Genomic DNA, 17,527 nt, shown 5'->3' on the forward strand with positions numbered 1-17,527 from the left:
CCAATTGCCCTGCCTTCCCCCCTCCAAAAAAAAGAAAATTTTTCCTTAGAGACTCAGTCTACCTCTAAAAGTTTCATTCATTGCTCTACTTGTGGTGAGGGCAAATAGAACAGATCTCATTCCTCTTTCATGTTATAGGCCTTCAAATACAGCTATCACATCACCATACGTCTTCTTTCTCCAGGCTAAACACCTCTTGTTCCTTTGAGCAATTCTATATGTGGAAAGTCAGAAGTGGTTTGCAAATGTTAAAATTCCATAATTATACAAAAGATATAAATATATGTATATATACATGGATGTATGTGTACATATATGTGAGCTATTCATTTATATTCTAACTAATCTGAAAGGTTACTTTCTATCTTAAGTTCCCACTAGATTCTTAACTGGATATTATGCTATAATCCACTATCTGCATTGGAAATGTGAAAATTTTCCTCTATTATTTAAACTCTCTAATGTTAGTTCTATGATATTCAAACATTATTCAGTCACTTTTGATGGATCTCATCACACTTCTTCTTTCTTTAAATTTCCCATCACTCTATCAACATATTCTTGTATCTCTCATCCCTTTCTCATTCCACTAAAGCTATTTATGTTATACCACTCTATCTTCTCTTCCCTCTATTAAGTATAGGATGCACCTAAATAGGATATGTTTTCTCATGAAGATGTGGGATACTTGCAGCAAATGTTTAATGATTTTTTTTTAATGCTTAACATAGTTGTAATTTTTATTTTTATTTGTTGTCACAAAATTGGTCTTTAATTTCATTTTATATTTTGTAATATACTGATATTTGTATGCCTGTGAATTGAATCCCTGATACAGACCCTGAAAACAATTAACTTGTCAAATGACAAAGTTTCCTCTCCCACACTCATTCCTCTATTTTCTACAAGTTACAATAGCTTTGTTTAGTAAAAAGCACCGTGTTTTGAGTTATAGGAGCTTAGTTGCATTTCCAGTTTTGTATTTTAGTAACCGTGATCTTGGGCTGGTGGGCAAGTGACTTAACAGCTGGGCAGCTAAGTGGCCTAGTCCATAGAATACTATACTTGGAATATACAGGAAAGACCTGACTTCACATCCTGCTTCACTATACTACCTTCGTGACCCTGGACAAGTCACTTAAACTCTTGCAGCACCCGTTTCTTCATCTGTAAAATGAGGACAATAGCATGTAACATCCCAGGGTTGTTGTGAGGACTAAATGAGAAGTTTATAAAAGTACCATATAAATGCTAGTTATTATGTCCCCTCCTACTAGTCAATAAATTCTAATGACTCCCTAGCATCTCCAAAATAAAATGCAAGTCCTTTTTCCTACCTTCCAGTTTTCTTAGGCCTTATAACCTTCTAGTACTCGGCTGATCCAGTGGCTAACTCCTGGCTATTCCTCACAAGACATTCCTTCTCCGGACTCCAGCATTTAGACACTGGCTGTACTCCACGCCTTGAATGGTTCTCTTCATCGCAGTCTCCTGGGCTTCCTTTATTTTATATTGGAATTTAAATTAAATCCCACCTTCTACTAAAACCCTTTCCTGATCCTCCCGTCCCAATCTCCAATTTATATTTCGTTTTTACATTTGGTTTTGGGATGCACCAAACTCCCAATACAATTGCCTGCATAGCGTCCCTGTACTAGATTGTGAGCTTCGGAGGGCAGGGACTGTTTACTTTCTCAGTATCCCCAGTGCTAAATCCTGTGCCTGGTGTAGAATAGGTGACCTCACTCTTTCATTTTACTGGATTATAACCCAGTTCCTCTGACTTCAAAATCCTAAATTCTTTCCTTCGCACTTCACTGCTGCCTAAGAATGAGTCAGACCTTGGAAGGTTCTGAGGTGCAATTAGTGCCCCCAGTGCAGAGGACAGTCTATACGTGCATTAACAAGGTTGGAGGGGGAGGAAGGTGACCGCCTGCGGCAAGGCTGCAGACCTCGCATTAGGACGGTCAAGGTCACTTCTGGAGGCAGTATAACATTTCGGGTTTAGAGGGACAAACACGGGCACAACAAATCCGAGGCTGGGTCCGGGATCTGGAAGGGCCGATGCCAAGATGCGTCTGCTTCTAAGGCTTTGGGGAGGAGTCAACCCCGGTTAGCGGCTTGGGCCGGCGGGCAAGCAATGGAGAACGAGCCGGAGCCAAAGAATCGATTTCAGATTCTTAATCGGCTGGACAGCCTCCCGGGGCCGAAAAATGGGGTTAATATGCACCAGGTGAGGTTGGGGAAACCCTCGCCCCGGAGTTCCCTAAGAACTGGAAGTAAAGGGGAGGGGAGAGGAGGGACAGGAAGGTCCCCTCCTCGTGAGCAGGAAGTCGAAGGGGGAATTGGGGTTTGCCTCGACCACAGGCGCAGGGCCCACGCAGCGCTCGGCCCACTTCCTGGCATACAGTAGGCGCTTAATAAATGCCTGGTGCTGTCCACAGGGTTTCTCCACGTTTAGTAAACAGGTGCTGGCAACCTCGGGTGGGAAGGGTTTCCCTGGAGGGCGGGGTTGAGGCCCTGCGAGATGCTGCTGTCCCCAGCCTGGCGGGGAGGGTGGCAAACCAGCGCCTCAAAGGAGACCTCCTAGATGGCTTTCAAGCCCCCAGTAGCGAGTCCAGGGAGCGAACTTGAAGCCTGGCCACCTCTAGGCGCAGACTGAGAGCGGAGGCTCTCGCGATAAAAAAGAGCACGAAATCTCCCGCCCCGAGGTGGGGAGGGGCACTGTGCTGTGCCCCGTATAAAAGGGGCGGGGGAGGGGGGGGAGGAAAAAAAAAAAAAAGATGAACTATGAAGCGCGGAATGGGCCATCTCTTCGTCTAAGGAGACGAGGCAGTTAAAGGCACCTTCTCCCCGGCAAGCTCGAAAACCGCTCCTATCTCTTTAACAAACTGACAACCAAAGGGTGGGTCCCTCCAGGGCGGGCGGACACTCCCATTGGCCCGAGCGGGCAAGAAGTGGGCGTGGGTAGAACGTTTCTGTTGTGGGAATCGGAGGCTATAGGTGAGGGGGTTTGATGCTTCATCCTTTTCTTTATTGGCAAATAAGGGGAAAAAAAGGTTCTCTGGGGAGGGGGGGAGGATCGGGTGGAGGCAGGGAAAGGTGCGGGTAGGGAGCCCCGCTTCGTCCCAGGTGCGGGTGTTGAAAAGCCCCCGCGAGCTGCGGGTGAGGCCGAGGCCCTTCGTGGGCGATGTCCCACGCGGCGGTCCCTGCCGCAGCCGGCCTCGCCGACTGAGTGTGCCGGCGGCCGCCCCCAGCCTCTGCCCGCTCCAGCGCTACCTCTTGTCCCTGTTTTACAGGTTCGCGGCTGGCATCATGACAGAAAGGGCCTTCACGAATCCCTACCCGGATTATAGCAAATCCCAGACCCTGGGATACTTTGACGCTTCAGGGAGGGTGAGTTCTTAATTTGGTTTGGTTTTTAGGGCGGCTTGGGGGTAGGGGAAGCGCAGTGGGGGTGGGGATGTCATTCACGTCCTGCCCCTTCCCCCCACCCCCACTCTCACGGGGCCTTGGTTCTGCTGTTAGATTAAAGGAAAGAGAAAAGGACCAATCAATCAGCATTTATTAAGTGCTTACTACTGCAGCAAAAGACTGTCCCTGCCCTCAAGGAGCTTACCTCTAGTAGAGGAAACCAAGTCCACCCATAAAGACTTATTAACAACCTGCTGTGTGCCACGCACTGTGCTAAGTGCTACAGGTTAAAAAAAAAAAGCAAAAGCAGCCCCAACCCTCAGAGAGTTCACCATCTAATGGGGGACACAGCAGGTAAACGACTGTGTACAAAGAAGCTGCATACAAGATAAATAGGAAATAATCAAGAGAGGGAAGGCAATAGAAATAAGAGGGGCTGTAGACAACGGGATTTTATTTTGGACTTAAAGGAAACAGGAGAATCAGCAGTCTGAGGGAAGAGCATTGCAGGCATGGGGGAAGGAAGGAAATGTATTAAGTGCCTGCTGTGTGCCAGCAGGAACTGTGCTAAACACATTACAAATAATAGAGCCTTTCATCTTCACAGCAATCCTGGGATGTAGGTGCTGTTATTATAGGGGTTAGGGTTAGTGTTGTTAAGTGATAGGAAAATGTTAAGGTAGCTTTGGTGAACTGAGAGTAGTATCATGGGCCTGGAGTCAGGAAGCCCTGAGTTCAGATAATGGCCTCAGATATTCTGTGTGTCTCTGGGCAAGTGACTTAACCTTCTGCCAGTTTCCTCATGAGTAGCATTCAATCAGTCAGTAAGCATAATGAATGATGGACATCCAGGTAATGGAAACAGTAATAGCAGCTATCCTCTAGTGTTGTTAGGATCAGGTGAGATTTGTAAAGCACTTAGCACAGTGCCCATTACATACATACATAGTATGGGTTTACTAAATGCTTCTTCCCTTTGCTTGCCCAGGATCACAATCAGTAAAAATGTCTAAGGTAAGATTTGAATTCATGTCTTCCTGACTCCACCTGCAGAACTCTGTGAACCCACCTAGCTGCCTCAAACGAAAAAAACAACAACAAAGTCAGCCTTTTTTTTTATTCCAGAAGAAGACTTTCAGCCCTGATTCATATAAGAATAGATGGATTTGTCATTTGCTTTACAAATATGGAGAATTTTTCTCTGGGGAAGCCTGGACCTTTGATTTCATTCCTGGTGTGGAAACTCCCAGCAATTCAACAATTTATAGTTTAGTTTAGCCTTGCTCTTGGTCCCTCCATCTTATATATGTCAAAGGCAAGACTTGAACCTGGGTCTTCTTCATTCCAAGAGACCCTTCCCTGCTTTTTGTTAACCTCTCACATTTAGAGAAGGTAGTGGTGATGGTTTGTTTTTTAATGACAGGTGAGAGTTTTATTGTTTCTGATGACACACACAGCTTTTATTTTTATGATTGGGCATTAGTTCAAGTTTATTTTCTGATGAAAACACAGGCAGTCAATAAACATGTTTAGCACTTCGTACATTTCAGGCATTGTGCTAAGCTTAGGGGATATAAAAAAAGGTAAAAAACAATCCTTGATCCCAAGGAATTGATACAGACCTGACATGACTTTTGTCATTTGTTGGGGATTAAGACTGAAAATCTAATTCTTTAGATTGATCTGAAATTTGGGATAAAGGCTTAAACATCCTTCTTGTCCGTCGGTCTTCTGTAACACCTCCCTACTCATTGATGAAGAAGTTGATTAGTTAAATTTGTAGGTACTCTATGGGCTGCTCTAACTTACTCTAAGATCATACAAAAGTGAAAATTGAAACTGTGTGGGGAATTAATAGTACGTATATGTTAATGCCTTAAAGTGCTTTTAAGCATAGCCAGTTTTAAGAAACTAATCCAAAAGCATATTTACTTTGGGGAATGTGTTCTTTAAAAATACAAATTAATTTTAAAAAACTTAAATTTTGTTTTATCGATTACTCCTCTAAGTATAAACATCATATATCCCAATACCATACAACATTGTAATGTATTGACCTCTAAAAACCTTATAGATCACATGACTTGTCAAGTTGACTTTGTAGAACTCTTTGGGGACTTTTATTAAAACACATACATGGGTGCAATAAATTTCATCTCTAAAGGTAACTGGGGTAGGAAGGTACAGGTTGGTCAAATGGAGATCTCTTTGTCATGTCTCACTCTATTAGGCAAATGAGATCTGCATTAGACTACCCAGTGAGTAGGCTTCCCACCAAAGTTACCAATAATCTCTTAATTACCAAATCAAATTATTTTCTCAATCCTTTTTCTTCTTGATCTTTGACACTGTCGGCAGGCACCCCTCCTCTGTATACTATCTTCTCACTAGGTTTTCAGGACATTATTCTTTCCTGATTTTCTTCCTATACCTATTTGATCTCTCCTTTCTTGGATCTTCATCCAAACCACTCCTGCTCATTGTGAGTGGTTCCCAAAGCTTTGTACTGTGTTCTGTTCTCCTTCTATGCAATCTTGCTTGATAATCTCACTACCTCACACAAGATTATTCATCATCTCTCCCTCTATGATTCCTAGACCTATATATACTATTATCTCTCCTGAATTCTAGGCCCACATTATTAGCTGCCTTTTGGACATCTAGAACTAGACATCTCCCAGCATCTCAGACTAAACACATCTGAAACAAAACTCCTATCTCCTTCCCCTTCCCCCCCCCAACTCTCTCTTCTTCCCAATTTACTAATATTGTGAAAGGGACCACCAACCTCTCAGTCATTCAGGCTCATAACCTGGGTGTCCCTCATGACTTTACTTACCCTCATAACACATACCTAATATGTTGTCAAATCTTGTCATTTCTGCCTTTACATTTCTGTGAAGGTCTTGATCACCTCTCTCCTAAACTATTGCAATATCCTTCTATTTGGTATCTGTCTCAATTCTCTCTCCATTCTAATTCACCTAAAAAGCAGATCAGACCATTACTGAGCTCCCTCCTCTTCTCTCTTCCTTACACAGTAAACTCTAGTTTCCCTACAGGATCAAGTAGAAAGTCTCCATTTTTTTTCCAAGTCCTTCACAAACTAGCCCCTTCCTCCCTTTCTAGTTATTTTACACTTTACTTCGCTCCTCATCCTTTGTGATGCAATTACCAGCACCAACTTGTCTTCCTCATGTCTGGGTTTAATATCTTTTCACTATTCTTCATTCCTGGAGTGTTCTGCTCCTTCATCTCTGCCTCCTAGCTTCCTAGGCTTCTTCCAGTACTAAGCCCAGATCTTATCTTATTTAGGAGACCTTTTCAAGTCCTATCAACTACAACATCTGAAATGAATTCTCAGTATGTGGGCAGTCATGCTAGGTGGGTGAAGGGACTCTGGAGTCCATTTCAAATAAGGAAACATTGGCAGAATTTAGGATATTTAGCCCAAAAAATCTAGACTTAAAAAGGTCTTCAAGGATTTGAAGGGGCTATCACGTAGAAATAGGATTGAAGTTTTTTTGTTTTGTCCCCAGAGGGCCAAACTAAGAGTACCGGTTAGAAGTTGCAAAAAGTCTAATACTTTGAACTGTTAAAAAGTAGAATGGAATGTCTCAGAGGTGATACTGGACAATTTCCCTTAATGAATATCTTCAGATGGTGACTGACAACTCTAGTCAGCAGTGTTAGAGAGGCTATACATTTTTAAGTACAAGCTGGAACAAGAAGGCCTTTGAGGACCCTTACATTACTAAAATTATTTGTAATCTGTGGTGCATAAAAGGAAAGGACTGTGAGTATGATTAGAGAAATGAGGTTAGATTTTAAGTCTTTAAATGTCACTGCAGTGAGATCTTTGCAATCTTCTTGAAATCTCATAGTTTAACAGCTTAAAACTAACTCTGAATCTAGGTTAACTGTACATTGAGACACCACAAAAATAGGTCCTAACTTGTTCCATAAAGCTATTAAAACTTTGCTTATGTGACATTACTTCATGCCAGAACCTCAACACTAAAGGCCCTGAGGATGCAGGGTGTGCCATAATATTAAAATGGTAACTCACATACCAGGTTGTCTCATGTGAAAAATGCTTTTAAGGAGGAAATGGTATTCATAATTCCTTTGATGGTAGGCACTTAATTTTATGCTGTGCTATTATTTTATTTCCATTTTTACTCTACTTCTAGTATTTCACCACAATAAGTTAGTTCTAAGCCACTGAAGGCTTTTTTTCCTCTTTCTCTTTTTAAAAAAAGCATTTAATAGAACACATCACTGTTGTGCTAAATCTAAGTCAGGTTCCCCAGACCCAAAACAATAATCACAGTTTATTAAACAACATACTTTTCCTGAAAGGCCCCAGAAAACAAAATCAAACAAGTAGAAACAGTTCCAAAAACATTAAAACAAAGGGAATCAGATGCTGGTTCTGCCCTCTTAAATATGTTAACTTCTAAATTTCACTTTAGGCACGTAATACTGGAAAGTATCTAAAAGGGGACATTCTGGGGCAGCTAGGTGGTGCAGTGAATTGGAGCACCGGCCCTGGAGTCAGGAGGACCTGACTTCAAATCCAGCCTCAGACACTTAACACTTAACTAGCTGTGTGACCTTGGGCAAGTCACAACCCCAATTGCCCTGCCGTCCCCCCTCCAAAAAGCAAAAATAAAATAAAAGGGTATATTCTCAGGATAAAAGAAAGTGCTGGCATCCTTATTGACTCTTAAACTTGTCTTTGACAGTTTCTTCAGGTTATTACCACAATATTAATTATTTAATGATTTGGTACAAATGAATACTTTTCTACATAATATAATCACTTTATGATACATGATAGGCCAGGCAGAAAACATTTCTCTAACTGTAACGCCCCCATCCCATCTTTGTCTTGAAGTGAATGAAGTGAAGATGATGATACACATGTTAGATCGGTACATGAGATCATGTGCACTCATCAGCATGTTCTGTCATAGGCTTTTTACGTGACTACTTCAGTATATTTCATCCCATTAAAGATGTGATATTCTTAAAGCTTCTAACCTGATAGAAACTTAAAGGATATTTCACATCTTAGTGAAATGTAACAGTGGATAATCACTCCACATCCAAATATGAATAGTGCAACAAAGAAGTGATTTAGGTGTATTGTAACTGATAGTTGTGTGGCATTAGTACTTGAAATTTAAATGAGATCAATGGTTTATTTCCCTTTTTTCTACCATACTACTCTTAACAAGTTTTTAATAACAAAAGGATAGTTTGAATGTACTTTTAGGGGAAATAATAATGTTACTGTTTGACTCATAAAACATAGCAGCTTGAAAAACCACAATGTTGTCTGATGCTTCAGTTTTTAAAATCATTGCAACTAATAGTTTAATAGACTGTAGAAATAGGGAAGATAATACATGGAGGATTAAGCTGTAAAGTATTCCCATTTTCTGGACATGTTATTTATTCTATTAGTTTGTCATTAGTTTTTTGTTTGGTTTATTTAATCTGAGAAACCTTTGTTCTGTTGAATTAAATTAGAAACCAAAAGAAAAGGGGTGTTGTCCTTGTCTCCGTAGTGAGCGTGAGTGTGATACAGTGGAGAGTAGTATGCTTAGAAGAATCCTAGCCTCGACATTTACTGTGTCTCCTTGGACAAGTGGCATTTTCTTTGAGCCTTTGTTTCATCATATGTAAAATAGGGTTCCTGAGACTTGAACTTTCTATGGCAAGAGTTCTTGAAGGGAAAGTGCTTAATAAATTGTTAAGTCCTATAGTAATCAGCAACAAGCATTTATGAAAACATTATATGCCACACACTGTGCTAAATCCTAGGGATATTAAAAAAAAAAGAAGCAGAAACACAGGCCCTGCTCTCAAGGAGCACATATTCTATGAAAACATGTTTTCCTATGATTATACACTTGAAACTTTTTAGGAAGGTTTAAGGGAATTATGTTAGCAAGCCCCTCTCCCCCCCCCCCCCCCCCCCCCCCCCCATGGAAAGCAATAATGGAACTATTGAGTAATTTAACAAATAATTGGATGGTTCAGACAAGCAGAAAAAATGTGCTCCTACAGGAAAATCAAATGTCAGCCTATTTATTTGGGGAAAATTCTCTTTAAGTGCCCACTATTGCCAGCTGCTCCACTGGGCTGTGGGGATACAAATAGAATGAGATAATTCTTAATCTGAAAAAGCTTACATTGTAATGGAAATAGATATTTATATCTATCTTAAGGTTTACACATATTGTCTTGATCCTTATAACAAATCCTGCCAGGTAAATGCATTATCCCCATTTTACAAATGGGAGAACTTAAGCAAAGAGAGATTAAGGGACTTTCCCAGAGTTGCATGGTTAGTAAGCGGTGGAGGTAGAATTTGAACTCAGATCTTGAACTCCAAGCCTAACGCTCAGTCCATTATACTGCCAGGAGAATTAGTTATCCTGAATTTTATCACATGTGTATTTTTTCCCTTTTTTTTTTTTTTAATATTGACAGCTTACTACTGAGTTCTCACAACGTATAAATAATAAGATTCGAGAGCTTCTTCAGCAGATGGAAATCGGCCTAAAATCAGCCGACCGTCGGGACTGCACCATCTACACTGGATGGGCAGGTATGAATACCTCACATCTTTTACATGAAAACAAAAATATTTGCTGACCTTTACTGTCAAGTAACCCACTAATTTGCTTCTACCTGCCTTTTCTTTCAAAGAATTTTCACTAGTAGATCATTATCAGATCTGGTGGGCAGAGTCTAAAGAAATTGTCACTTTTGTTTAGAAATGCATTTGTGGACAGGAATGATAAAAATCACAACCTTTATAGAAGTGCTTTAAAGTTTACAAAGCACCTTCCTCTCAACAGTCATGTATGACATTCAGTGGAAGTCTTACCCATTTTACAAAGATTAGAGAGGCTTACTGAGGTTGAGTCATTTGTTCATGGTTACATAGCTAGGAAATACCAGGCAGGACTCAAACCCAGGTCTTCCTACTCTAAATCTAGTGTTCATTCCACTGTGGCAAGCTAGTTATTTGTAACCTCACTACATTTGATGTTCTCATTAATTGTAGAGAAAGCATGCTCTGTAATTTCACAGATAACAACCACTTTGGAATGACCTGATACAGAAAGAAATTAGGATTCAAAATTACCCTGAGAAATCAGCTAAAAAGCAAACTTAATTGTGGTAAGGACACTTGGTCTGAGCACACTTAGGTACAACACGTAGGAGTGATCAGACACATGGAAATATAGTTAAAGGACATCACACAGAACTCGTGAGTCAGTGGTATCTCAGTAGGTGAACCTATATAGGATAGAGGCTTATAAGTTAATCTTTCTGTTGCACTTAATGCTAATTGCACTAAGTTCTAGCTATTTTTAAGTCTCTGACACTTTAGAAAGCTCTGAAAGGAAATTCACAAAGATGACTCAGTGGCTACAGTGAACCAATGAGAGAAAGTAAAAGTACTGCGATTTTGCCTAGAGGAAACTTAATAGTCTTGAAAAATAACCCAGTTTAATGACCTCATATTTTCCTTTTCCTCTGAAAATAGGAGAAGAAGAAATAGGCTTTTTCAGTATTTGAAATTTAGGTTAGGCGTTGAGAAGTGTTTTTTTTTTTTTTTTCCCAATAGCAAGAGTAATTAAATGTTAAAATTAGACACAGAGTGACTTGGGGAAAAAACTGGCCATAGAGTTAAGAAAACCTGGCTTCAAGTCTTACTTCTGACAAATACAATATGAGTGAAATATATGATTGTTTTTCTCTTGGTAGTTAAAACAATAAATCAATCCCAGATTGTGAATTCTCTTCCTACCATCTCTAACATTTATGCTACTATTCCATTCCTAGAAAGAATAAAATCTTGAAAAAGATGTGAGTGGTGGCTAGGTGAATTTAAGGGTTGACAACAAATAACTTTCACTTGTAAATCACCAATTCAGGTGGAATCCAGGGTAGTGTCTGATGGTTAAGAGTACCCAGGGAGAAGATGGAGTTTATTTTGCTCTTGATAAGTGGTTTGTACTTTTCACGAAAGCCTTCTTGAAACCAAAGTTTGAATTATCATAGAAACTAAAAAGTGATTTTGTGTCAAGTTAGGAGAGGCTTCTTGGAAGGATTGGGTTTTTACAATCATCTCTGTTTTGCCCATACAGTACCTCTTCTGTATGCCAAGTTTACTTCATCTTTCTCTTCCCAAATAGCAATAGCATGTATTGCAGCTTAAGTAACAATATGAAGCAAATTGTCATGCTAAACATTTGAGTGTGATTTCTGCTGCTGGATATTAGTGCTTTGTAATGTTAATAGCATCATCTAGATAAATGTTTATTATTTTGAGGCAAGTATCCTGATACTTTCTAGTGTTTTGATAAGTATTGCCTATGTACAAACAATCTAAATTTGTATTATAAAATCTAACTAAAACTTGCCACTTATCCTAGACAATAAATATTAGTGTCTCATACTCATAAGAAGATAATCTTACTGCTCATACACAATTATTACCTAGAAATTAATTTTGTAACAAAAGCATTCACAGCACTGCTTAAATATACTCTAAATATGTAATGAAATTGTGTACTTAAATATTGCTTATTCAATTACTGATACACTTTGTCTTGCTAGAGATTTTCTTAGTTCTTTTCTCTCTTGTGTACCACATTAGATCTTGTGTATTGTCCATGTTACTTATTCTTTTTGTTTTGTTTTGTTTTGTTTTGGAGGGGGAGGTTGGGTGTTTTTTTGTTTGTTTTTTGCTTTTTGGAGGGGGGAGGGCAGGGCAGTTGGGGTTAAGTGACTTGCCCAAGGCCACACGGCTAGTTTTTGTGTTGTGTCTGAGGCCGAATTTGAACTCAGGTCCTCCTGACTCCAGGGCCAGTGCTCTATTCACTGCACCACCTAGCTGCCCCAGTGTTGCTTATTCTTGATACATAATTGTCCTATTTCCTTTTCTGAGCTTACATACTATTGAGGCTGATTTTAATTTTGAATCTTACAAGCACATGGCTGTTAGTAATATATAACATGAAACCTAAAAGACATTGTACTATGCCTTTTTTTTTTATGGTAAAGTCCTTGCTCATGCTCTAAACCTAAGGTGAATCTTGTTTGGTATTTGAAAACACCCTTGATATAACTCTCTGAAAAGAAACACTCTACTAGGTCTGTAATAACAAAAACATAGGGTTTTCTTTGAAGATACAGATCCCAATTCACCTATACTTCCTTTTCCTGAGCAATGCCTATTCTTATCTAAGGATTCTCAATAGGAAAAAGAAAAGAGTGTACCATTACAGGAGTGATGGCCTAAGGGGAAAAAATGGAGGATTGAAGTCATGGTGAGGACAAAGTACGGAATTAAGTGTCATAAGAGGAAAAGAAAGGATGATAAAACATTATGATCATATAAAGGAACTTCAGGATTCATGAACATTGAAGTAGAATATATGTGAGTAATGGCAAGAATAAGGGTATGACTATCTCTTTCTGAAAGTGGAGTGGAGAAGCATGGGAGGAAAGAGGAAGTTAAGGTCTCTGAGGAAGTACGCATTGAAGTAAGGATTTTGAAGTCCCTTAGTGTGAGGACAAAAATTGGGGTGGAAAGAAAGACTGAATCTGGCATTGAACTTATTGAGGAAGGGGGGAAACTGTCCTTGCTGGTGGTAGATACCAGCTACAAGAATCTTGATTGGGTGATAAATTCAGATTGAATAACCTCAAAGGAGCAAAGTTTACTCAGTGCTAGTGCTGGTGGTAGTGAGAGAGTCTAGAAATGGTGATGGGGAGCAGGAAAGTGTTCCACCATACCCAGGGAGCTGATGAATATGAATGCATGTACAACCAGTACTGGAAGACTGGTGAGGGATGCATTATCAGGGGGAGTTAGGTTTCAGTGAAAACCAGAAGATTGAGGGAATAGAAAAAGAAAGAGTTTAAGGTGAAAATGAGTTTGTTAACTTTGGAACAGGCATTCCAAAGAGCACAGTGGAAGTAGGTAGATGTAAGTGGGCATTGGTGAGGGGGAAGGGTTGGGATTGAAAGTGTTACCTAAGTATTTGAGGGGGGATGGGAGTAAGAGAACAGGCAGGGGATATGGGATGGGCTTTGTACGGTGACAGCCAGGAGCTCAGAATCACTAAGGGGGTCACAACCCCATATGGGGGCATGAAAAATTTGGCAACAGTGAAGGTTTCTGAATGCATGACAACCAAAAATTAATTAAAAATCGAATGCATAATGAATCTGAGGTGTTTCTGGCAGCGCTTGCCCATCTTGTGTCAGGCTACTGAACACAGAGCATGCATACTTCGCACTGTGTATGCCCTCAGGCCACACAACACCAACAAATGCTGCCAAAATGGGAAAAAGGGTCCAGAGTGGAAGAAGTTTAAGAAGCCCTGAAGTATACTACCCATTATGGAATGAGTTCAGATGGATTATCAATGAATGAAGAGAGGTCTGTTGAGGAAGCAGGTGAATCATGTCTCAAAATCCTCCCTTGAGGACCTGCCTGTGGCAGGTTGTGATGCCATAAGGCCCATGGGGCACAACTTGTATCAGACAGGAGCGGGTAAAGCTATGACCTGGGAGAGTCTGATCAGGAGACAGGAGCAGAGAAAGGTGTGGCCTGGGAGAGTCTGGTTAGGAGTCAGGAGCTGGCAATTTAAGGTGGATCTGATCTGGAAATGGCCACAGTAGCACTGCAGAAGGCCCTAGGATGAAGCCAGAGGTAGGGTGCCTAGATCCCAAACTAACACTGGGTTCCCTGAGTAGTTTCAGGGATAAAGATATAGGCCAGAGGTGAGTGTTCATTTTATTTATGCAGTGGTAAAAAGAAATGTCTCATATTCAAAAAAATGTTAACTCCTTTTAGTCTCACTCCATTTTTTGGACTTCATCTAAAGATTTAGATTTTTTCGGCAGAATACTTAAAAATTTACATTGTTCACTACTCTGTGTGCAGTAAGCTTCAGAAAACTGCCCTGCGTACTCAAGCACGCTCACTATTGTCTTTGGTGATGTTGATATAGAGTCATTCCTAAAAATTAATTTCTAAAAAACAGCAAAACAATCTTGAAATTTTTACATCAAGACTAAGTTTTCACACTCAATGTCTTGCCTTTTTGGAAAAGAAGCAGATGATGTAATAAAATGATTAGATATTTTTTTTATAGGCTTCAAACATACTGCTTTTTCCCTAAGTTTGGCACTTTTACATAACTGCTATTTTATTATCGCCCACAGTTCATTTCAGTGCCTTATAAAAGCTGTATACCTAGCTTTCTGCCTTCTAATCCTTTGAAAAGTCAAGAGAGTAAATACCAGATGGTTCAAACTTTATAAGCAAAAAATCCATCATTATCTAATGCCCATTTTGGAAGTTAACAAGGCTAATTTTAAGTGATTTTCTTGTCAAGTTGGAGATGAGCAATTTTTTTTTAATTCTGATGAAGAATTGTAACTTAGATACCATTGCAAGAATTACTGATTTTCAAAGAACTGTAAATCAGTAAAATATACAAAACTAAAAAATACTGAACACAATTTAATCTTTGATTCAAAAAGCACTTTAATATTGTGTAATACCACAAGATAATCATTGTCAATGTGAGTTATCACTCAAGTGGTCAGTGATATTCCTTAATATACAGATCCTGTTGACAAAATACTGGATATTATCCTTTGTTTTAATTTTTTAACATTTGAGTACCCCAAAATGTGATGATATATTTCACTTGCATTTCCTGTCTTTGGAGTTCATGGCCTAAATTTTACAAATGTAGAACAAAAAGTCATTAAGGACAAAATAAGACAGTTCAAACAATGTCATTATAACAGCACTGTATAGAGCAGGGCCTCAAGGCCACATGTGGCACTTTAGGTCCTCAAGTGTGGCCCTTTTATTGAATCCAGACTTCACAGAACAAATCCCCTTAATAAAAGGAATTTGTTCTGTAAAACTTGGACTCAGGCAAAAGGCTACACACACCCAAGGATTTAGAAGGCCACATGTGACCTCAAGACTGCAGGTTCCCCACCCCTGGTATAGAGCTTTCTAATCAAATCTAATCAGGTTTTCAAGATTTTATAGTGAATCATAAGGTGCTCAGGTAAAAGTCATGAAGGGGAATCTGAAAGGGTAGGCAAGGATACAATGTCTTAAAAAGTCTGGGGTGAAGGTTTTTTTAGGATTAAAATTAAACCTTGGAAAGATGCCTCTGGTTTGCCTTAAAGAAAATGGAATCTGCTAGCATTCTTTTATATAATTTTTCTTCCTAATCCTGTATTAATTTATTCAGTGTGATTGCTGAATAGAAAATTAATTGGGCCAAGACATCAGCTTCTTCTCGTAATTGCTTATGTAGAAAAGGGTTGTTGAGTATCTTCTCATGTAAATCATCACCCAGTAGTCAGAAATCAATCGGTGGCTCTTGCTGCTGCTAATAAGAGATATAGAAAATGAACAGTGTCAGCTCTTTCCCCCAAAATCCCCTCTTATGAAATGTGATACAGTGAAGTGTAATACGATACCGAGCAGTGTATGACACATACAGGCAGTAGAGTTCAGATGTTTGTTTTCCAGTTTAATCCTTGCACATTGTGCCTGTGCAATCTCCTTGCCAGTCTTCTCCAAGTACTTTGGTGGAGTAATAGGAAAATGATAGCACCATATTTTCATCTTCTGCTAGTTTTTCCATCTGGGTGTTTTTCTTGTCATCTCCAAATCAGCTCTTAAGCTGTACCAAAATGTTACTTCTCTTCCTAACTGTTCCGATTCTGATTTTTATATTTCTCTGTTTTACTACCTCCCAATCACCCCAGGTCACAACCTGAAAATAATCTTTGATTAGTCCCTTTTCTTTATCTATATCCACATCCTTTCATTTCCAACTCCCAAATATCTTTTATATCTTGTCTTCTCTAATCCTTAAAAGTGATCCCTCCATTCTCAGATTTCTCCTAACACATTGAACTCAGTCCTTCCTGACTGCATGTCCAATGCTGTACCAGAGTGATAATAGGCAAAAAGGTACTGAAGTCTTTCATGATTCTCTTATTAGTGCTCTCATCTCCCTCCCCCAAATTACTTCATTATTTATAGTTTTTACTTTGTATACATTGTGCATTTATTTATCGTTGCATATGTTGTTTCACCCAGTAGGATGGAAACTTAAGGACAAGAACTGTTTCATTTTTGTTTTGCATATAGTAGGTGCTTAATAAATGTTTTTTAAGCTGGCACACATTTCTTTTTTAACTATTAGATGATTTTTCTATTAGATGGGGCGTATGGGGTTTTCAAGGAGGACTAGCAGCTCTGGTGCTAGGGCTTACTAAGCCCTTTTCGGGGCTGCTCATATTACCTTTGGTGCCCAACCATTCACCCAGCTCTCACCTGTGGCCCCAAGAAGCTGTATGTAACTGCCTCACTTAAATCCAATTCATGTGCTGTCCATGTCACTGGTCCTCTTAGAAAGCAATGCACAAACAACAACATTAGATGATATTTTCAAACATCAATGTGGGTTAGTAGTCCAGAAGGGTCACAACATCATTATGTCTTAAGAGATGTTTATTCCTTTGCTCTTCAAAATACATTATCTTTGAGCAATGACTTTATAATGTGGGGCTTAGCCGGTGCTGATACCAGACTTATCTGTTGTTTGTCCTTTGTCTTCGAAGAGGACCAGTGACATCCCTGGTGATGTCTTGACTTACATGTGAATTAGATTTAAGTAAGGCAAAGTTATGCAAAGTCATAACCTGCCTCTCTCTTCCTGAATCATTGAAGTTCAGTGGCAAGACAAAAGAAAAGATGACTGGCGATGGCCTAGGATGCAGTGAATGACCTTGGTGTCTTCAGTATCTGACCAAGTTCTGAGTGCTCCGCAGTGCCTGCTTCCACCAGCCACCTTCATGGCCTTTGGAACACATTATTCTCATAAGCATATTCCATCAGGGGAAGTCTTCACATGCTTGGGGTAGACATCCCCTTAGTGAAGGTTTTGAGACCTGTTGCTTACACTCAACCTGCTTTATCTCATCTACTGAGACAGTTTTACCAGAGTGTGGCCACTGCACATGCTACACC

At 39.8% G+C, this 17,527-nt stretch overlaps 1 protein-coding gene across 5 annotated transcripts in view; it reads left to right on the top strand.

Moving 5' to 3' along the window:
- The first annotated feature begins 2,071 nt into the window (after positions 1-2,071).
- LANCL1 (LanC like glutathione S-transferase 1) overlaps positions 2,072-17,527 on the top strand; it is a 53,324-nt gene continuing 37,868 nt past the window's right edge. The window contains exons 1-3 of one of the 5 annotated variants that reach the window (XM_069075219.1): positions 2,072-2,233; positions 3,300-3,396; positions 9,919-10,036. In XM_069075219.1, the coding sequence (XP_068931320.1) occupies positions 2,214-2,233; positions 3,300-3,396; positions 9,919-10,036 (235 nt within the window). In that variant the 5' untranslated portion in view covers positions 2,072-2,213. Of the gene's footprint in view, positions 2,234-2,334; positions 2,469-2,854; positions 3,060-3,299; positions 3,397-9,918; positions 10,037-17,527 lie in introns of those variants that run through there. The other 4 variants (XM_069075222.1, XM_069075218.1, XM_069075220.1 and 1 more) reach the window with 4 other exon arrangements.

The sequence above is a fragment of the Petaurus breviceps genome, unplaced genomic scaffold, assembly GCF_028583685.1.
Source record: "Petaurus breviceps papuanus isolate PSGF00001 unplaced genomic scaffold, PetGlider_PUasm1.0 90903, whole genome shotgun sequence".
In the NCBI taxonomy this organism is placed as follows: domain Eukaryota; kingdom Metazoa; phylum Chordata; class Mammalia; order Diprotodontia; family Petauridae; genus Petaurus; species Petaurus breviceps.